A 15,683-nucleotide genomic window follows, 5' to 3' on the forward strand; every position below is an offset into this window, starting at 1 on the left:
TGTGTCCTGTTACTTAGGAGGGATGTAGATGGTCAGCCACTCTATCCCCAAACGTAGACAGAGCCTAGATTTGGGCCCACTGCACCGAGTTAGGAATAAGCTTTGGATTTTTTGACAGATAAGTTTTAACTTGGTGAATTTCTGTTTCTTTATAACTTGTGGGGTTTTGTTAGAAAACCTATTTTGTGTTCCAGTTTCACTGTATAGTCCTTGAATTGGTGTTTTAGTGATGCCTTTACTGCAGTTTTTAGGTTTTCTAACGTCAGGGAAACATAGAATCAGTAAGCACTTAGTCAGGGGCCTGAATTTTCTTGTGCTTGCAGAAATGTTCCTATTATATCCTAAATCCCAAGGGCTCCCATTTAATGATGTTGTCATCACCACTCCTGTTCTGCTTAGGAGAACATTTTGGCAATGTTGCCTTACGGTGCTTGGACTCGTCACCACGTACTCCAAATTTAGCCTGAGAAATTCAGGCTCCTCCGTCTTCTTGCCGTTAGTTTGCATTAGGTCCAATATTTTTCAAGCAATATATTGTTACAGAACTCAGTTCATTTAAAAGTTGCTCTAGTGCAGTTACTTGCCGTTATATTTTACACTTAAATATGTCTGGAGTTTTGAAGTTCTGTAGCCCATAGTTGTGTTTTGCTTTGAAGAGGAAATAATTCTCATAAAAAGTATACTTAAAAAGGTCACTCCCAAACTACTGTGATACTGTTCCCTTAGCAAACTATTTTAAAACCTGTGTTATGAAACGCTTTCACACTGAAACTGTCGGGGGGGCGGGGGAGCGAAGAGGGGCATTCATTTCTAAATGTCTTTTTGTAGCCCTTATGAATTGTGGAATGCCAAAGATGTGAGCTTTCATCACTTCGTGTTGCTTTATGTGCTGTGGAAGAGAAGAATGCAGGAGACCTTTTGAGTATAGGGAATTATTTATTGTTATTGATGGGTTTTCAGTAGTCAGGCATTCCAGCCCGTCCAAACAATGTGGGCAAAAGGAACTCCAAATGTTCTGGTGGGTCTGCAACCTAAGTTACGTTTCGCAGCCAGTGGGTACTGTAAAATGGCACATCTTCATTAAACTGTAACCATTGTCTATATACAGCTGCGGGAATAAGAATTGTTTTTTAAAAAATTGCTAATGTGGCAGCTTTTCAGTGCCTTCCCATTAAGCTTTGGCACGAAGAATCTACTGGGCACGTTAGTTTATACTGTAACAAGGTTCTCTGGACCTGTGTGGTTCTTCTCTCAAGTAACTCCCCTCCATCGTTAGCATTTGCCGGATCATCTGTTCGGGAATGTCAGTAAGGTCCGAGGGCATAGGCAGTGGAAAATACCCATATCCATCTGCAGCTGTGTTTTAAATTGCTTTGCACCTATTAATTTTAAACAGCAAAAATCTAAGCTGTAGAACTGTCTCGTGTTTGGGCAAGAGCAAAGAAGGAAAACCTGTAGATTTCCTCCATGTATGTAAGTGCTTCCAAATTTGTAGGATGCGCATGTTAAGAATGTAGGGAGAGCAGACACATCTGTGGTAGGTCATTACTAAACTAAAATTCGTACCCTGCGCTGGAGGAGATCACGCAAACAAACAGCACAAAGAGGAATTTCCATTTTATCTGTAGAGCAGTTGAATTCTGAGAAAGCCTGGTCCCCTTTGCAGTCAAATGTGAACAGTCTGCGTTTGACTCGATAGGCTTTTTCTTTATAAAAGCCGATCAATACTGACTGACTTCACAAGTTAAGAGAGGTTAATTTAAGAAGAAATTCTGTTAACGTCTTTTCCTTCGTGACTTGCTGCGGTACCAAGTACAGCAATTTGGGAAACCATGTATACTGGAAAGGTTAAGGCAATAGATTCCGATTAAGGGGTAGTACAGTTTACTCCAGTTGCGTTGTTCAAAGAGCATTTTCAAAGATGTTTCTTTCCTCTTTTGACTATTCTGTTAGTCCTTCAAAAAAAAAAACAAACCAACCCCAAACCCAGAGAACCCATCTGCAGTTAAACTTGTCGTCGTTGTCTTGATGGATGTTAATTGGTGAATAAATTGACCCAATATATATTCGGGTCTTAGAAATTACCTATTGTTGTTTTAAAATGCGTTAGGGATAGAAGTTTTATTCAAAAAAAAAAAAAAAAAAAAACCATCAAGCTTTCAAGTTGCTGTTCTTGTGAGGAATGTGTAATTCATGTTATTTCAGACTGATGTTTTCTTTGTCAGGAAGAGTTGTGACTAATAGGCGTGTGTGCATGCCCATCTGCGCGCACATGATCTTGCTAAGTTTGTGCCTCCTCTGTAGATTGACTCTGGATTTTTTCATGAAAACGATCTCAAGATAGTTGCGAAGTCAATACGTGACAGAGTAGCGCTAATACTATGGAGAAGAGAGAGAATTTGGCCTAGGATGCAGTCAGAGGAACGTCGGGACTCTGAGTGTCTGGAGAAGTTGAAGACGCCGCACGCGCAGCAGGTCCAGGTCACCTACCTTTCCCACACGGGTCACCATGTCCTGTCCGAATCGGAGGAGCCCGAGGCGGACCAGCATCCCTTTCAGCAAAACCTGCCCACCAGCGTCACGTCTGTCGCGTGTAAGTCTCCCCTTGGTTTTGTGCGCACATGGTGATGAACGTCCGAGGGTAAAAGTCAACGACAATCTGAGCTCAGCGGTGAGGTGAGCGTGGTGAGGTGAGCTGCTGTGCGGGTTTTTGCACAGTAGCTCAAAGAACACAAGTGTCTTAGATGCATAGATTTTGAAGGAAATAAAGTTTCAAGAACAACTATATTATATAGAGATAGCTCCTCCTTCAGTAGCAGTAAATGCAGAAAACATAATATATTTGTAAATAGAAAAGCAAGGAGACCCCACTGCTAGACACAAAAAATACATGTTTTCTGTGCCAGATAGTGGCATCCGCCCTACGTTTGCGTGAAACGATTTCAGAGCCTGCAGAGGCTGAATGGGCACCAAACTGATCAGAGCGACTGGTGGCTTTTTCAACTGATGTTAGCGATGGGGAGAGGTCTAGTCAAAAGCAGACCTTGCTGGAACCCAAGCGCTGCAGTTCCTTGTGTTCTGTGAGTTACTCTTCAGGGCTTGTGTGAAGTTTTTTGTGAAGCTGTGCAAAGGTCTACGCCAGGGAATAAAAAAAAAAAAAAAAAAATAAAAATCCATCTCTGAGTGTTATGTGATGCAATTCAAGATTTCCCTGTTTTGTGGGAAGTATCAGCTGTGGTTTGCTCACGCACGTTGGGCGCACCTGACCTTGTGGGCTGATACAGTCGTCATTATTTGGGTCCTTAAGTCACGATGCGGGTGCTCTCTCTGTTCCTCCGGGCTCTCTGTTTTGTCCTGAGCTTGTGGCCTTGAAGCAAGGGGGTGGTTTGATCTTCATTATGGCAGGTCAGAGTAGGTGGTTGCTCTAGCTCCTCCAGGCCCTGGTAGCTACAAGCTGCTCATCTGCCAACTCTTCACATTCAGCTGGGGCTGATTGAAGGGTGATCACCGGGCTGTTTCAAGACAGATGGATTTACATCTCCTGTTTTAATTCCCAACACTGACTTTGGTCTGTCTCTGACTGAGAAACCGCCTGGCTTTGCTTGCAGAGCTTGTTGTTTCTTCGTTTTATGTCTGAGCATCAGACTCCTCTCCAGCAAACAACAAGGCATGAGGAAGTAATGTTTTTATTTCCCTGAAGAAAGCTGTCTCTGTCCTCTGAAATCAACCTTTGTTACTGAGTCAAGCTCTGGTATTGAAATCTTAATCTATTTATACTTTTAAACATCTTGAAGGAAATGTTGCCAGATATTTTTAGCTTGGAAGATTTGAAATTTTATGAGTTCTTTTTTTTTTTGTTGGTTTTTCTGATAAATTCCGATGTACGTATTTTGCTACTAAACTATTATCATAATGTTTCTGTTTTACTGTTGTGGACTTTTCTGTAAGCATGTTTAAATTAAAGATGCATTATCTTTAGCAAAGAGACAGCTGCTGCTTTAATTCAGGTATCGTATAAATTGCTATACAGAGGTCTGCTTTGAATCCTAAAATAACCAGGCATACTTCTACAAGAAAATAAACCTTTAAAAGATATGAGAAATGGCCGTATTTGCATAACTCAGACTACTGCAGCATTTACAAAGCTTTTTTTTTTTCCTGAAGCTAAATTGATCTCATTTCATTGTTTTGGATCATATACTTAATTCATGCTATCTAATTCCTTTGAGAAACACTGTAATTACGGCTCTTTTTGTTTCCAGTAGTACAAGGAGGCTCCTTGCGCTTCCCATGGTTCAGTTGGACATGAGTTGGCAGAATTTTACGCTAAATATAAACCATATAAACCCCCCCAGTTTATTTCCTGCTCCTCCTCAAATTTTAACCAATACTTGGTATTATTTGACAATTCACTATCGGATGTCTTTGAACAATTTCTTGGTGATGTTAGGTCTGAAACCTCTCTAAATTACTGTTCTACCAATTCATAATCTGAGGTCAAATGTAAATTAATAACTTAATTAAAACAACAGTGCATCTTGTTCTATAAAAGTCTGAGACTGACTCACAGCTTTTACTTCAGCATTCAACCATCATACTCTTTTTTTTTTTTTTCGAGGTCTTAAATAATTGTTTGCAATAAAATGGAAGTGTGTTTGCAGCAGAAATCCCTGACGCCTTAGTGTGGGACCGTGTTTGACTCTTTTTAGAAATGAGCTGAACAAATATAGCGGGGAGTTTAATTTTGTGAAAAAACAGTTGGGAGAATAGTTTGTGAATACTGAGGCGAAATGTCATCTCTGGTGCTATTAAAAAGTAATTTGTTATTTGAAAGCCAAATAAGTAAAACTTTATTTGGAATATGGAAAAAAGAGAAGATGGCAAGTGTCAAGAAAAGAAACGGCATTTAAACTTAGCTGTAATTTAAGCCATTTTTTTCTAACTGCGCTACAGTTTTCTTTTGGTTTTAAATCTGAAAGAAATCTCTGTTACAAGCTATTTGTCTTTTGGGTATTTACAGCTACAGTTTTGATTGTCTTATTTCTCAAATAAAGAAAACAGTAGCTTGTGCTCAAGAAGAATTGGGCACATGTACTTTACGGGCTTCAAAATTTGTGGAAAGACATTTTTAAATTGGTAATACTTGTCGGTACAGTTCAAAGATTTATTTCTGTTTGAGAAAAGACGTGGTGCTTGCCCAGTCCCCGTAGCTGTGCAATCCCGCAGTTTGGCTGGACGAACGTTCCGCGCGAGAATCTCCAACAGAGCTCTGAAAGGTGCTCCTAAATCGCTGCAAACCTGCAAATTCATTTGTTGTCTGTTCTTCATCTGGAGGTACTGCTGTATACTCAAGTAGGGTATGGTTTGCCGAACTAATAACACGTACAATGTAAAGAATTTTGTAATTTTCAGTGCTACTAATAAAAAAAAGGTGTTAAAAGTCAGCGCCTCCCCGGGAGATCGAAGTCTAAAAGACTCCATGGTCTGCTACGAACGTTGCAGTTGGGGTTTCCTTGCCTTTCATCTTCCAACATCTATAAACGTCTGCAGTTCTTAATGTCAACCTTATGCCCTTTAAAGGAAATATCAATGTGCCTAAAATATTGTCGCGTACAGAAATCCATGGGGATGGGTTTTTTGGCTTAAAAGCAACAGTATGTGCCTTTTGGAGAAAATAACATTTGTGTTGTATAATTTATTTATGTAATGGAAATAGCTAGGGTAGTAAAAATGCTAATTACGTAAACAAGTGTTGACCTTGCTCTAAAATCATTACTTGAATGTTTGGAGGTGTTAGCTTTTAATAAAGTGTATTGTTCTTTCAGCCGACAGCACGTTTGACAGTGGCCAGGGTTCCACCGTTTATTCAGACTCCCAAAGCAGCCAGCAAAGCGTCATCTACTCGTCTCTGCCGGATCCGGTACCTCCTGCTATCCAGCGGGTCTACAGCCCCCCTCTGAGCGAGAGCCAGGCTGTGCCCCACGGCCTCCAGCAGCTGGGGCACTACCAGCAGCCCTCAGGAGTAAGTCTGAAGCTTTTCGATGTGGTTTTGTCTCCTAGATCCTACTTAACGGCTCCCTTATACTCCTGGTTTCAGTAGGTGTGGGTTCCAGGGTTTGCTTCGTGTATTCCTCACTGGGCTCTGATGGCGACTTGCTTAGTAATATATTTTGGGCACCTCAATACGAGAGAGATATCGAGGTGCTGGAGCGAGTGCAGAGGAGGGCAACGAAGCTGGTGAAGGGCCTGGAGAACAAATCTTACAAGGAGTGATTGAAGGAGCTGGGACTGTTTAGTTTGAGGAAGAGGAGGCTGAGGGGAAACCTCATCACTCTCTACAACTACTTGAAAGGCCATTGTAGAGAGGTTGATGCTGGTCTCTTCTCACAAGTAATTAGTGATAGAACAAGAGGGAATGGGTTCAGGCCGCAGCAGGGGTAGGTTTAGGCTGGACATTAGGAAGAAATTCTTCACAGAAAGAGTGGTTAGACACTGGAATAGGCTGCCCAGGGAGGTGGTGGAGTCACCATCTCTGTGTTTAAGACTCATTTATATGCGGTGTTAGGGGGGATATGGTGAAAGGGAGAACTTTGTAGAGTGGAGCTGATGGTTGGACTCGATGATCCCAAGGGTCTTTTCCAACCTAAATGATTCTATGATTCTATTTCTCGTCAATGTGAAATGTGCGCTTAGTAGATGAAGTCTGGCCAGCTGTATTTGCTGCTCTGAAGAGGTGCTTTGCTGGCAGCTGTGGTACTTTCAGTAAAAAAAGCTTCTTACCCAATCCATTGTCACTGAACTCCATTAGTAGCTTTGCAATTGTTAAATACGCGCAGGAGAACTGTTTGGTTCGCTGTCAGTATAGCCACACGTTATTGTTCCTTCATTTGTTCAAGAGCCTCTTGCGTCTGGTGTTTCTTCCAGTTGTGCTGAAGGTCACAGGTCCAGTCACTGCCTTTCTGGCTCTGGGTTTGGATTTAATCTTGCACAGAGTTGGCGATGTCCGGCTGTTACCGAGGGTCCAAAATCAGGCACTGGGAGCCCAGACAGACATTCGCGCTTGCTCCCATTTCCATGCTGTTATGACCTTGACCAAAAGCAATTAACGGAACTACCGGTGCAAGAACAAGCACGTGCAAGTGAACATAAATCTTCAGGTGCTTCCAGTGAGAGGCGCAACATGAGCGTGTCGTGTCCCTCAGAAGCTGTGGCAGCACCACGTTCCAGGCCCAGCCTGTGCCCGTTGCACGCAGCAGGCAGTGCTTCTCGCCGCCACAGCAACCCCGCCGTGGCTTTGACTCCAAACGCAACGTCCGTTCCCCAAGAACCCGGAGAGGGAAACGTGGATCTGCAGACTAGACAAGAGGCAGCAGGTGCATCACCTCTGGTGGCACTGGGGACCTCTGCACACCCTGCAGACCCTCAGCAGCCTCCTCAGGCATGCCTACCCTGTTTGTTTCGGTCTGGCCAAGATCAAAACGTGTCAGAAGTCTCGGTGCCTGGTGAAAGTGCTCACTCCCCGAGTAGCCAACTCCATGTCTCAACCTCTCCCACGAGTCAGCAGGCCCTGGGGCAGAAGTTTAGACCTGCCTCTGTTCCACGAGTCTTTGCAATCCATAATTAGCCAAAAGACCAGTTCTTCTCCCATGAGATCTGCGAGATTTGCAGAAAGCGTTCTGCCTTCTGGCTCCTCTGAGGGCGGCGAAGCCAGCGTGCCCGGATGGTGCCAGCCCTGCTGTAAAGCCTGCGCGGGCAAAACACCGCCGGCGGCGAGCGGGCGGGTGCCCGCAGCAACCCCCAGCAGTGGAAGCAGCCTGCCTAGTAAAAATGATAGTAATGATATGGTAGGTTAATTATTCTTATTTTTTTTTTGTTTGTTTCATCCTATTTGAATTAAGAGAAGAAAAAATAAAATCCCGGACCGACGTTTTTTTCCTGCCTAATCCAGATTTACCCTACGTACTCGGGAAGTTCATCGTTTTCCTTGGTTTTACCTTATGTTTTTCCAAAACCGCCCACAAGAAATTATGAACTGTACGTTGTGAATGCATTGAAACAGGACTGGGTTTACCTGAAGGAAAAAAAACCCTCCTCCTTGGCATCTGTAGCCAGCTCCTTCCACTGCGGGAACCACCTTTCCTATGTGCACTCGTCTCCTGGGAATCATCCTTCCGCACTCTCGTTCACCTGACGAACTACCTTAACAACTCTAAATATAACACTCAAAAGGGGCGTCTTGAGCAGAAATCTTTTTGTTAAAGTGAGCTGTGCAGCATACTCTTTTAGAGCAGCCTCATTCCATTGATAGGTTTCAGTAATTTTACCCTAAATGCGTGACTTCTTTTGCAATTGAGGATTTGCCAAGGTAATAACCTTTATTCACAAGCAAAATATTTCTCACAGCCTTTGATTTTTCTAATGGGGCTTCCATATTTTTTTTTTCCGTCCTGCGATAACTTTAGGTAAAAAGTTCCAAGCTTTGAAAATCTCAACAAACATAGGAAACAAAAGCCTGACTCAAAAACTTTCCGTTTTCCAAGAAAAAACAAAAATCGCTGCATTTTTCTGGGAGATTATTTACCAAAATAACAGGCACATAAGCGGAGCTGTAGTAGGTTGGGGTTTTTTTTTTAGGCTTATGGGCCTCAGTCTGACATGTTGTTCATTTTTAATTTTTCTACTTTGTTTGAGCTGAAGTTTGACAACTGCTGCTGTTACAAACCTTATCTGAATTTCTTTTAATTATTTTTTTTTTCCATGTCCGCTGGGGTTTTAATTTGCTTCTCATTTCTCTGTTCATTTTCTTGGCATCCATTTCGAGTAAATTACCTGCTTTTTTTGGAAGATGAAGATTCTTTATGAAATTATAAAAATCTTCGTGAAGATAACTTTCTTTCTCACCCAGTTAACGGCGTGTTGTTGCGGTTGGTGTATTCTCACTCTGCGCGTGCTTTCAGTGCTTTTACTGGTCTGCGCGCTGCCTTCCAGAAAGAAACGCAATGCGGCTTGCTTTGTCTTCTTTGGAATTTGCCGACTTTTTTCCACATGTTTAAATTAAGTGACTTTCCACGCGGATAATTTTTCATATCTTTTTTTTCCCCTTCTCTGTGTTGAACCAAGTGCCGGTAGACTATTCCCCTGCAGTTGCCGAGACCCTTGAGGCGTGGGGTTGCCCATCTCTAACGCTGCGCTCTCCCTCTCTCCCTCCTGCAGGCTGGGCTCCCCGCCGTGCAGCCTGCGCCCGCCGTGGTCACCCCGCGACCCCAGCACTACCAGGAGCCGGCGATGCCCTTCCCCGTCGTCCAACCCACCACCGTCGCCTCCCTGCAGTTGGGGCAGCCGCAGCCGGTGCTGGCCAGCCAGCAGGTGAGAGCCCGGCCGTTGCCAAAAAGCCTCTTTTCTCCTCCCGTTTCTTCCCCGTGCTCTGCTCCAGCCCATACCTGCAGCAAGGTCGAGGGGTTTGAGACTACAGAACTGCCGCTTGGGAGACGTAGGGATGGGGCGAAGGGCGTTGGCTTTAAGGGGTGGAAGAGTTGACGGGTTGAGGACGATTGCTGTGTGGTACCTTGGAACATCTTGATGGAGGTTAAGACTGGTCTTCCATCGTGGCTTAACAGCGTCAGCCTTGCACTGATTTCAACGTCCTGTCTTGGGCCGTAGAAATCAAAGAGTTTTTTATTAATTTTGCGTTATTATTTGGCACCTGCTTCGTAAAAGGTTAGTGGGTGACTCTGTTGCCTGGTGCCAATTGTCTTTGAATCCTCAGCGCTGCCGCTTTTTGAGTTGTGCAGGCGCGTTAAGCACAGTTCAGTACAGGCACCCAGCCAGTAGCTTTCTCTTCCAGGAGAGGAGTCTGTCTCTCTCTGAATTGTCTCCAAATGGTAATTCCTTGTGCGTTTGGAATTACCAAATTCTGCCCTCCGGCCCCTCCCCAACCCCTTGTTCCTTAAAGGTATTTACAAAACACCTCTTGAGCAGCTGCAGCGGCCTCCTTGCGCAGAGGGGCTGTCAGCCGGGGAGCAACGAGCCCTGGACCTGCGCGGTGGGCTAATTCAGGGCTCGCTTCAGTCATCCTACCAAAAGCTTGGTTTCCTTCGGGAGAAACCATTGATGGGGCTGGGGAATGTCTGTATGCCTTGTGACCTCTCCAACCCTTTTTAGTCCCCGACGTTTATCTCGCAGGATGCTTTTTTTATTTGTTTAATGGGCCCCGTTCTTCTGAAAGCATCAGTGTAGGAACAACATAATTTGGTCTCCTCAAAAAACACATGCTTATGTGAAGTTTTGTCATATGTCGCGTTTGTTTTTTTTTCTAATGGGCAGGGATATTCTCATGGTTCTCTCAGCCAAAAATTTTACACTCGTGCAAATTTAGGACCTCACCAGTTGCACAGATCTCTTTAGCGGGCTCTGGAGCTTTATGCTGGCAGTTCAAAATCCGTTGTTTATTTTCCCCCATGAGTAAATGCTGGTTTGGAATAGGATGTTTGCCCAACTTGCTCAATTTCTTTCACCTGCCCTTTCCTCACAGCGTTGCTCTCTCTTGAAACAATTCTATCTGATGGTAAAAGGATTTAATAACTAGTCTCTCTTCATTTTCTAATCTTGCCAGGAAGTGTGATAAAAAAGTGGCTTTTTACAGTATTGTTATTACAGAAATAGGTAAAATGATCAAGTGTCTGGGCAGAACTTCCCAGAGCACCTGTGTGCCTCAAAACCAGGAGGAGGTCTGGTGTTCTCGGAGTCTCCTGGCATGATGCCGTGGGCAGTTGCAGCCTTGTCTAGGTGAACAGCAGGGCAATTCAACCACGGAATGGGAAATCAGGGTGAGGAAACTCATCTGCCTGACAGAAGGAAACGTATTGATCTTGTATGAATATACACGGATGGCTTAGACACGTGGGATCAATGTTGCACCTCCTCGTTATTATTTTTTTTTTCTCCACAGCTCGGGTATCTGGGCATTTATAACGTTAAGGTTATAATGAGGCAAAGTCAGCGTTCATCTGGATGTTTTCCCCTCCCTGTGCCTCATCCAGTTCACAAGTCCCATTTGAAACGGAGGCTTTTGGAATCTGCTGAGTTCCAGGAGCGCAATTTTTCTGCTTTTAAGGCAGTGTCCTGTGGAGCTGAAGGTTGGGCAGCCCGTATCGGCGTGCTCAATCCTCGATTATCTGTGGGCAGCCTGTCTGAGCTGCAGATTAACCCCGCCGGCGATGCCGAGATACCTGAGCTGGCTTCGGGTGCTTTTTGGGTTTGTTAGCTCCAGCCCAGCACCGGGCGAGTGTCCTGCTCCCGAGGCCGGGTCGGATCTGGCAGGAGTTTCCCGTCTGGCGTAGCTCATGCTGGGGAGCGAGTGGGAGCTCGAGTGGGGTCCCCCCAACCCCCAGCTGGGCTCCGTGTCAGCCGTTTTGCTCTGTCTCGTCACCAGTGCCTGGCCAGCTCCTGCCATTCCCTTGAGTTTGTGATTTTAACGGGGTAAATGCCCCTGCTTTCCCAAAACCTGGAATGCCAGAGACTGCAGTAGAGAGCCACATCATTGCGTTGGGTTTTTTTGACGTGGCAAGATGAATACTCAGACAGGACTAAAGCTGTCCTGAGGTCAAGAGGGGCTGGAGCCCCTCTGCTGTGAGGACAGGCTGAGAGAGCTGGGGGGGTTCAGCCTGGAGAAGAGAAGGCTCTGGGGAGACCTTGGAGCCCCTTCCAGTCCCTAAAGGGGCTCCAGGAAAGCTGGGGAGGGGACTTTTGATCAAGGAGTGGAGCAATGGGACAAGGGGTGATGGTTTTAAACTGGAAGAGGGGAGATTTAGATGAGATCTGAGGCAGAAATTCTTTGCTGTGAGGGGGGTGAGCCCCTGGCCCAGGTTGCCCAGAGAAGCTGTGGCTGCCCCATCCCTGGAGGGGTTCAAGGCCAGGTTGGACGGGGCTTGGAGCAACCTGGGCTGGTGGGAGGTGTCCCTGCCCAGGGCAGGGGGGTGGCACTGGGTGATCTTTAAGGTCCCTTCCAACCTGAACCATTCCGTGATTCTAATAAACGCCGCAGAGCTGAGCTGGTGCTGTGCAGAGTTATTTGATGCCACTGCTTGTGGCCTTTGGTGCATTCAGCCCCAGACACGCGATACCAGTGGCCAAATGCTCTTTTGTTCACTGATCCTCGTATTGGAAACCTACCAGCCGTGGTTGAATTTTTGCTCTTTCTTTTTGCTACATCTTCTACAGTTTTATTGTATTAATCCCTAACAACTGGTTGAAGAACGCTGCCACTAAAGAAGCACAGAGCAAAATATTATGGTACTGACTTACGGTGGATCTGGCGAAGATGAAAGATTGTAATGCTTCGCTATTCATTTTAAAGTTACCTTTTGACCACCAGCCTTGCTGTTAGGTGCTATGTGCTGCTGAACCTGGGTGAAGCAACCGTAGAATCATAGAATACCGCGTTGGAAGGGACCTCAAGGGTCATCTGGTCCGACCTTTCTTGGCAAAAGCACCGTCTAGACAAGGTGGCCCAGCACCCTGTCCAGCTGAGTCTTAAAAGCGTCCAGTGATGGGGAATCCACCACTTCCCTGGGGAGATTGTTCCAATGGCTGATTCTTCTCATTGGGAAAGACTTTTCTTGTGTGTCCGACTGGAATCTCCCCTGGAGAAACTTGTACCCGTTCCCCCAACCGGTCTCGTGGTCCCAAGTAGGTCAGTGCAGAGCCAATGTGGTGCCATGCTTCTGAAACAGAAGATTATTTTTTTTTTATCTGTAATTTCAGCATTAATTAGCGGAACTGAAGAAGGAGATACTGGTAGCATGGAAAACGTGAAAGGTGCTACTGATTGTTTTCGGCTTTAATGCAGCTTTATATTTCCGTTCGACCGTATGACATCTGGCCGGCCAGTGGAGCACAGTTTTCCCTGGAAGGGTAAAACTGCTTTTTTAGCTGCGGTGTTGTTACTACAGCACCTCAGAAATAACTGGGATCCAGCTGTTACTATAATTATTGTCTTTTATTCATGTCTCAGATAATAAGTACTGTATATTTTGGTGCTTGCTGCATTATGTAGTCAGCTTTTGAATGCCAAGATTAGCTGGGTATAATCTGCATAGTAGGAATCTTTGAAGTTAGTAGGTGGGGATTTTACGGGGCCAACTAGAACCATCTCTGGGATTTAAAGAGTCTGAGTCATTACAAATAACCTTTCCAAGACAGTTAGAACTTGTCTTTTCGGGTAACGTATCTTGCATTTAAATGTGTTTTAAACATAGGCTCTCGTACAGTGTTTAAATTCAGAGCACCCTTCCCTTCTATAAGCTGTCCCCCCTCCCAGCGACGGTTCTGCTGAGGCTGCGCGCCTTCAACTGGAGAGAGAGATGGGCAGCCGTGGCCAGTGAACTGGTTCTTCCGTGACACACGGGCGATAACCCTTTTCTTCTTCTCCTTTTCTCTCCTAGCAGCAACCCATGTCCCAGCAAGCCTCTCTGCAGCAGGTGCTTGCCAGCCAGCCCGTGTGCCCCATCCAGCCTGCAGCCCACCTCCTGCCCCAGTACCAGCCCCAGAGCTCTCAGGTGGCAGCCAGCAGCGCGCCGCTGAAACCCCTCCAGATCTCCACTGTGCCCCAGCTGCCGCCCGTGGCCCCTTCCCAGGTAACATCTTTGAAAACCGTGCGTGAATTACATCCCTTTGAGTCAAGCTTTTTCAGCTAATAATTAACATGATTTGCGGTTTTTTGGTGTGGCTATTTTGAATGCATGCCAGTTTAATTAGTCTGTAAGAATATAGCTTTTTTTTTTCCTAATTCCTGTATTTTTCTTTACTATTTGTTTTTGTTTGGTGAAGCAAAAATCTCCTTTGTGAGTAATCCTGTGTCACGCCTAGAAAATCCAGTTGATGGCAGTTACAAAATTGCAATAACTGCAATTTTTTTAAATTTTTTTTTTTTTGCACCTTCCCCTCTGGCCTCTTCCCCATCCCAGGCTTCAGAGCATGACAAGTTGCCCATTTTTTTTATTTTTTTTTTTTATTTTTTTTTCTATTACTGAGCTCCTGACTTCACCACTTTCCGCACCTGCCCCCCGCCCTCCCCCGCCCCCAACTCAGCTCTCAGCCCCGTTTGTGTTCCCAGTCGCAGGGACGGACCCTCTCCTTGGCCTGGAAGGGTTTGGTGGTGCTGTTAGTGTGTTTGCTAGTGACGGCCACCCTCAGGCGAAGCAGCTTGCGCCAAAGGGAAGAAGCTGCTCCCGCTGTGACAGGGGAGTTACAGTCCGCTACGTCACTGGGAGGTTTTGATTGTAAAAACCCTTTTCCTGGGACCTTCCCTGCTGCCTGGGTTGCAGCCAGCCTCCTTAAAGAACAAGGGTTTCAAATCGTCTTACTGAATTTTGCATGAAAGAGTTTTGCGTTTTGTCTGGTCCGATTCCTTTTCATTTCCATTAGAATGAAAGCAGCTTTTAATTAGTATGTCGCTTGAAGGCTTCAAGCTAGTGTTACAAATAGTTTTAAGCTTCTAAGGTATAAAAACGTTCCCCCGAAATCAATTTTTTTTTTCTCTTTCGCTAATGATTTAAGCATAAATTGGTTTTTATTATTGTTTATAAACCTCAGGAAATGAATGGAAGTGATTAACAAACAGACATAATTATCATCATGGCACAGGTGATTTTTACGTACTTGTATGGCAAATGAAACTACTTTGTACCGTCAGTGAAAGCACTTGCAATTTATGTGATATTATATTTTTTTCAGATTCCTCAGTTTCCTGTCATTCCTGCAATTACTCCTCTGGCAGGACTTGACAGCCTTCCTCCAAACCTCTCTGATATACCGGCTGCAAACGTGCCCCCCATCCCTGCTCCTTCTCAGTATTTTGCTCCGGCCGTGATTTTGCCCAGCCTCCCCATGAACCCCGCTCTGCCCATGGCTCCCAACTCCCCCGCCCTCCCCATGCAGGCAGTCAACCTTCCTCACACCACCGTGGCTTCTTTGGTCTTGCCCTGCCAAACGATAGTGCCAAACATGTCGGCTGCTACGATCCCGTTGCTTGCCGTGGCTCCGCCGGGAGTGCCAGCGCTGCCACCGCACCCCGGGGTGGCCCCGCTCCCCCCGCAGCAGATGTACCCGACCACCTTCCAGCAGCTCCTTCAGAGCGAAGCGCCCTCTCCCCATCACACGCAGGGCACGCAAGCAGTATCCCAGCCGCAGCAACCTCCACCTCCTCAGTCACTTCAGCCAAGCATAATCCATCCTGCGGAACAGACTCTGTCTGCGCCCGGGGCTGGTCACCAGGTAATCCACAGGGCGGGGGGCTGCGTCAAGCCTGGACCCCGGGCCGCTCCCGGGGCTCGCTCCATTGGGAACAGGCAGTGGGGAGGTTTTTTTTTTCCTTGGTCTTAAGATGCTTTGATAACTTCTCAACCTTCGTCCTGGAGGTGGTTGCTAGAGCTGTGCAGCCAGGTGGAGCAGGGGAGGCCTCCACCCAGGGAGGGGTGAATATCGAGGAGGCAGGGACTGATCTAATGGGCTTTGGAAAACGAGCAGACGAGAGCGCTTTTTTAATTCCCTCTTCCTTCTCCCGTCTCAAACGTGAGAGGAGTACTTGCTGTCGTTCTGTGGCATGAGGACAGCAGCTGAAAGCCTTACAGGTGCCTTCACCCCACCCCAGCCTGCGCGCGCTGCGTAGGCTTTTGGGTGCTTCT

General features: G+C 45.9%; 1 protein-coding gene across 10 annotated transcripts in view; it reads left to right on the forward strand.

Moving 5' to 3' along the window:
• WNK2 (WNK lysine deficient protein kinase 2) overlaps positions 1-15,683 on the forward strand; it is a 123,965-nt gene that overhangs the window by 60,836 nt on the left and 47,446 nt on the right. For 9 of the 10 annotated variants that reach the window (XM_063348280.1, XM_063348281.1, XM_063348278.1 and 6 more), the window contains exons 8-12: positions 2,305-2,593; positions 5,826-6,022; positions 9,214-9,366; positions 13,443-13,634; positions 14,734-15,273. In XM_063348280.1, coding sequence (XP_063204350.1) covers positions 2,305-2,593; positions 5,826-6,022; positions 9,214-9,366; positions 13,443-13,634; positions 14,734-15,273 — 1,371 coding nt within the window. The remainder of the gene's footprint in view (positions 1-2,304; positions 2,594-5,825; positions 6,023-9,213; positions 9,367-13,442; positions 13,635-14,733; positions 15,274-15,683) is intronic. The other variant, XM_063348277.1, reaches the window with a different exon arrangement.

This window comes from Chroicocephalus ridibundus, chromosome 10, assembly GCF_963924245.1.
Source record: "Chroicocephalus ridibundus chromosome 10, bChrRid1.1, whole genome shotgun sequence".
Lineage (NCBI taxonomy): Eukaryota > Metazoa > Chordata > Aves > Charadriiformes > Laridae > Chroicocephalus > Chroicocephalus ridibundus.